At 30.4% G+C, this 6,321-nt stretch overlaps 1 protein-coding gene across 1 annotated transcript; it reads right to left on the bottom strand.

The window, feature by feature from the left end:
* Positions 1–744: 744 nt before the first annotated feature.
* On the bottom strand, positions 745–2,150 carry LOC103864346 (peroxidase 17). Its single transcript, XM_009142104.3, has 3 exons — positions 1,820–2,150; positions 1,554–1,745; positions 745–1,472 (listed from the first exon to the last, which is right to left on the bottom strand). Exons 1-3 carry the CDS (start codon positions 2,021–2,023, stop codon positions 879–881), a joined length of 990 nt encoding a protein of 329 aa, XP_009140352.1. The 5' UTR covers positions 2,024–2,150; the 3' UTR covers positions 745–878.
* Between the last annotated feature and the right edge of the window lie 4,171 nt (positions 2,151–6,321).

Below are 6,321 nucleotides of genomic sequence, written 5' to 3'. Positions count from 1 at the left end.
AAGAGTATATATATTCTCTTTCGTAGTATTAGGGGTGAAAAAAAAAAGTAAAACTACTATAAGTGTTTTCGTTTGTATTTCTTAACAAATATAAAGTGTATAATTTAATAATTACATTTTATACTTTTTAACCGAGTTATGAGAAACAATTAACATATCATTATAAAAGGATATGTCAATGATATAACTGTAAAGATACTCCAACTTACGAAGTGTACAAATAGTCTATGCAGTTATTCAGTTTGATGCCGTTATAAAAATATGGTTCCATGCAGTTATATCACTACAGATAATAATTATATTTAATCAGTTCAATGCAGTTACAAAAACATGGATCGTTGCAGTTATTAACATATCACGACAAATAAAAATATACTCTATTTAATCAATTCATTGCAGTTATATTTTTAAATTAGACACAACATTTTATCAATTGGTCATGCTGCTGTTTTAATAGAATAGATATTTTTTTGTTGCAATTATAGATTTTAATGTTATAGAATTTTGAAGGTAGGTTTGAAAATTTTAATAGTTAGTATAATATTATAAACCTAAAATATAAGTGATCTATTACAGTAAAGAACCAATTAATTATATAAAAATCTGTATAGAGAAGAAAAAAAGTGTGAAAAGACTCTGTACCACTTGCCAATCAAACTCACTACAATTCCTTCCATACCAGAAGATACTCTTATATTTTTAGCATAATCTCTAATACAGTCTCTAATTTCATCTTCAGTTTTATTGATCTAAAGTTGCAACTGCAGCTTAAACAGTGAGCACTTTGGAGGATCAAAGAATCATGGCATGTAAGTATTTAAAAGTCTTGCATCTTTAGAAAGTAATAACATCTCTCTTTCTGTCTCTCTCTACTAATTTCAAGAGACAAGCAATACATCATTATGCCTTCTATTAACAACCCTACAGTTAGACCTAATCTCACCAGGTCTCCCAGATTGCAAATCACCCAGCTTCACCATCCCTTCTGCAAAAGCCCCGAAGAACTCACCTTGATCCTCACTAAACCTTTTCACATACTCCCTCGTCTCTCTACTCGTGTAAAGAGTCTGGTCAGAGTTAAGAAACCCTCTCCCTGAGACCAAGTCTTTGAAGTACTGATTATCAAAAACATGTGGTGTTGCGTCTAGATCTCCGGTCACGTTCTCGTCTCCACCCAATGGACAAAGCTTGTTAAGCCTCTTCTTGTAAACCGGTTCGAGAACTGGATCCGGTTTACCAGAACCGGATTGGTTGTAAAGCCTAAACATGATAGAAAAACACCGACCTTGACCAATCGAGTGTGACCCAGATAAAGCCACCATGTCTTTGACAGAAAGATCGAATCTTTTGAAGAGATCAATCAAGAACGTTGCGTTTGCTCGTGGACTCGGCATTATATCGTCTGAATCTTTTTGACTCGCTGTTAAACTGTCTTTCCTCCCTAGCTTCACTTCCCAGTCCGGTCCTCCTGTCTGGTTTTTCCACAAGAACCAAAATTACAAAACCAAAAAAATCACTAAACCGGGAGATTATTGAGTGAGAGATCTTTTTACAAGAGCAACGGCGTCACGAGAAGCCATGATAACGATGTCAGCACAAGAAACAGTAGCTGGACAAGCTTTCTCTAGAGCTTCTTTAATGTAGTCAACAACTTCGAATGATCTAAGTGAATTGATGTTGGAAAGTGATAGTTTTTCACCAAGCATGTTCGGTGTGTCGTCAAGCAACACAGACGCGTCACATCCCTAGAGAGTCACTTACACAAAAAATAATCAGAAAAAAAAAACAAAAAGAGAGAAAAAGATTCATTGTGGGTTACATTGACGAAACAGTCGTGAAACTGGAGACGCATAACGGAAGCGACGCTTCTTGCTTCTTTAAACATGGCTTTCTTCATTTCTCTTCTTACTATGGATTCAGCTTCAGGGCATGTTTCGCTGTAGAATCTTGGTCGGAGAATTTCTCCGGTGACCACCGTCAAGAGAAGTAGGTGGAGGATGAGATGGGGATTGAAAACAGACATACTTCTTTTTTATTTTTCTTTTAATTTTAATTTTTTTTTCTTTGTGTTTGGTTTTCAGTGATGGAAGAAAGAAGAGACTTTGTTGGTTTATATAAAAGAGATGTGGTGGTTTTCGAGGATGATTTCTAATTTCTGGATGCTTTTCTATAAATGGGTTTTGTGCAAGTGTGGTGGTGAGCTTCCAAATACCATTTTTTTCTATCTGATTTTAATGAAATCATCGTTCATACGTTCATAACTAATACTAGTATTTGGTCACAATGGTTAGTCGGTAACTATTATTTGGTCACAATGTATGGTAGGTATAGTCATTATGAGAATTATTATTGTATATTATTTTCATATATTAATGAAATTGATTTTTAGGTCTTTGTATTTTTATAATTGGTGTTTTTTCTTAATATAATGTATTCTATTTAAAAATTCAAATATAAAAATATAAATAACATGATTTATTATAAATAAATAAAATTTAAAATTAACTGAAAAAAGTAAATATAACTTATTATTATATATATATATTAATTTTCCGAATGTATTACTATTTGCATTGATTAATCAATAAACTTGATATGTAACGTATAGATGAATAGTTTGTTCAAAAAAAAAAGTATAGATGAATAAAATGCTAGTACAGTTAATACTTAATACTATTCAAACCAAAGTTAAGCTATATTTTGTAGTTATATAAGTCTTTAGTATCCAACAGTAATCCTGGTCAATGTTCATTGAATCAAATAGTGTAAACACATTTTATTGATAAGCTTCCGAAGGTCATGAAGAAGTAAAGTGGTTTCAGCTTTAAACGCCACTTTTGACTTTGTAGAAGGGAATATAAACCTTATCCTCCTAACAGTTACGTACTATACGTTGGGTTGGTAAAATTACTCAATTATAAAGTACATATATGCGTTGAAGACTTGAAGCACATCTAACATGCTGAAGGCAACATCCATTACAGTCATGATATTTTATAAACCCTCGTATTTCACGATAATAACACTTCCACAACGGTGTTCAAAAAAAAAAAACACTTCCACAACTATCAAACTACAAGTCTTGGTCTTGTAGACTAAACAAAAGACCACATTTGCAACAACAACAATAAAAACAAGAGAAACACAAATCAAAATAAGAAAATAGTATAGTTCAAAAATAATACTACGAGAATTCGACCAAAAAAAACCTCAACTTTGCACGAATTGCCAAAAGAAACATGAACTTTTGGGCTGACCAAAAAAACACCAAACTTTCATTGACTTTAGAATTAATTAACAATGTTTTCGCTGACTTGCCAATTTAGCACGCCGTCAACAAATTTAACAAAAATATTTGACGTCGTTTATTGTTGGCGTTAAGTGAAACGACGTCGTTTTCAAATAAGATGAAACCCAGGTTGGTTGGTCAAATGGCAAGGTATTTTACCACTGGGCTACTGGCACTTTCAATGTACTTACTAACATGTTTACTTTTATTTGGTACTGATTGGATATAAAAAATTCTCTAAAAACTTAATAAGATCTTTAAAATTCCAAAAAAAATTAGAAAAATAAAGAAGATTTTTATAAAATTAGTTTAGAAATTAAAATTAAAAATAAAATTTTATTTTTCTTTTAAAAAAATGAAAACTCTTCCAAAATTTTCTAAAAACTTAAAAAGATCTTTAAAATTCCAAAAAATTAAAAAAATAAAGAAATTTTTTATAAAATTAATTTTGAAATTAAAATAGAAAATAAAATTTTATTTTTTAAAAAAATTGGATTTTTTTTTAAGAAAATGAAAATTTTGGAAATTTTTTGATTTTTTTTTTTTGATTTTTTCGAAATTAATTTTATGAAAATTTTGGAAGATTTTTTTATTTTTTTTTAAGAAAAATAAATTTTATTTTTTTTTAAGAAAAATAAAATTTTATTTTTTAAAAGAAAAAGAAAATTTTATTTTCAATTTTAATTTCACAATTAATTTTATAAAAATTTCTTTATTTTTTCAATTTTTTGGAATTTAAAGATCGTTTTAATTTTTTAGAAAATTTTGGAAGAGTTTTTTTTTTTTAAAAGAAAAATAAAATTTTATTTTTAATTTTAATTTCTAAATTAATTTTATAAATCTTCTTTATTTTTCTAATTTTTTGGAATTTTAAATATCTTATTAAGTTTTTAGAGAATTTTTTATATCCAATCAGTACCAAATACAAGTAAACATGTTAGTAAGTACATTGAAAGTGCCAGTGGCCCAGTGGTAAAATACCTTGTCATTTGACCAACCAACCCGGGTTCGAATCCAGTGGTCTACATATGTTTAATTTCAAATCATGTAAAACGACGTCGTTTCACTTAATGCCAACAATAAACGACGTCAAATATTTCTGTTAAATTTGTTGACGGCGTACTAAATTGGCAAGTCAGCGAAAACATTGTTAATTAATTATAAAGTCAATGAAAGTTTGGTATTTTTTTGGTTAGCCCAAAAATTTATGTTTATTTTGTCAATTACTGCAAAGTTGAGGTTTTTTTGCCTAATTCTCATAATACTACTAATATTTTTGTCATAATAAATAAAATAATAATAATTGGAGATGTGAGGTGAGTGATTGGGTGTCGTGAGATAAGACGATTGTTGTGACAAAAGGGGGAAATAATTTGAGCCATTGGTTCGTACTTCCTGCAACCGAACAAATTGCGCTTTTTAATATCATTTTCTTGGACTATTTTTATTTACCAGCAACCTTCAAAAGTGACTTTAGACCAAAAAGAAAAAAGAAATCCTTCAAAAGTGACTGACACTAAAGGTAAGTCTTCGTCATCATGAATTCATGACTTTGCGTTCGTGGGTTCTGAACTTCCAATACGCTGCCGTTTGGAGATATTATGATGTCCCTATCTTTAGTTGTAACTTGAGGACAAACAGTCATAATTAATACATATGACTCGGAGGTATCTAGTTTCCTAAAAAACCCTATAGAATTCGAAATCAGCAAATGGAACGCACATGAAGGCCATTAAATTTGAACTTTTACCAAACCAATGTATACGGACCATATCAATTAAATAATCGCTAACTATTGCCACCACGTTTAAATTCATTAATGTCGAATTCATATTTACTTGACTAAGAAATGGTTGGACGTAATATCATGTTTTTGAGAAACATTACGACATAACTGCTATACATGCATGCTAGCGTTTGTAGACTAGTTGTAGTTACCCTTGGTGTTGGAAGAAGTGTCTAAAAAGGCATTTGATGAAGATATTAGGGGATTGTGGCTTGTACACCTCGTGGGAACTCCATGTTTATTTGTACTCATCTCAACATTCTGTTTTGTGGATGAGTATTTTGCATGTAAAGGTTGGTATTGTTTATAAACAAGCATTTAAGAGTTTTCATGAAACAAATGGAATTGAAAATCATGTCATAATTGGAGCAATACAGTTTTTATTTAATTAAAAGACCTTTTATAGGACTCATGTTTAAAACTGCGCTAGACGTGAGTTAGGGAGGACGTTCTACGCCTAGCGAGTTGTCAAATAATCAGAGAGTACTCGGAGAGTAATTTTTGTATTTTTTAATTATAAACATACGTATATATATATATACTAATATATGTGAATTTTTTTTTATAAGAACATAACAGTCCAACGGTTTGTGATATATTTGATGTTGTAACATGATGAGGGTTCAAAAGTTCAGCAGCGCATTCTTATTAATGCTGCGATTTATAAGAAAAAAAGTAAATTAAAAGCCATTTTTATTTGTTCCACATCGGCTAACTAAGAAGAAGAGAAGTCTTGAAGTTTCCTATAAATAAATAAATGAATATGGTTTCAGCATCTCTTAGACGAATGGGCCTCTATTATGACTCACCTCGTTTGCTTAATTAGCTAGGCCCCGTGTTTTAGAACCTGGTATAGGACCCATGTTCTAAAAATCGGCCACCTAGCCGCCTACGTGGCCGCTTGGGCGCTACACGTCACTCTTCCGCCTTGATTTATGCCAAATCCGTTAAAAAAATTGGATATCTGATATTCTCCGCCTAGACCGCCTAGCCGTCTAGACGGCCGTCTAATCTATTATTATTATTTTTTTAATAATATTTTTATTTATTTATTTGATCTAAAAGTTTATAAATATCATTTATATTAATAATTTTGATGAAAATTACATTGTATTAAGTTTATATATTCTATTTGTGTGTTTTATACAGTCTTAAACATGAAATGTATTAATGTTGTACACAATTAAAGATTAACATATTTTATAACATAGTAAAAAATCTTAAAATTCCGCCCGCATAATTTCTG

The sequence above is a fragment of the Brassica rapa genome, chromosome A04, assembly GCF_000309985.2.
Source record: "Brassica rapa cultivar Chiifu-401-42 chromosome A04, CAAS_Brap_v3.01, whole genome shotgun sequence".
In the NCBI taxonomy this organism is placed as follows: Eukaryota; Viridiplantae; Streptophyta; class Magnoliopsida; order Brassicales; family Brassicaceae; genus Brassica; species Brassica rapa.
Note: the sequence above shows the minus strand (reverse complement) of the source record. Positions and strands in the feature narration are given on the sequence as shown.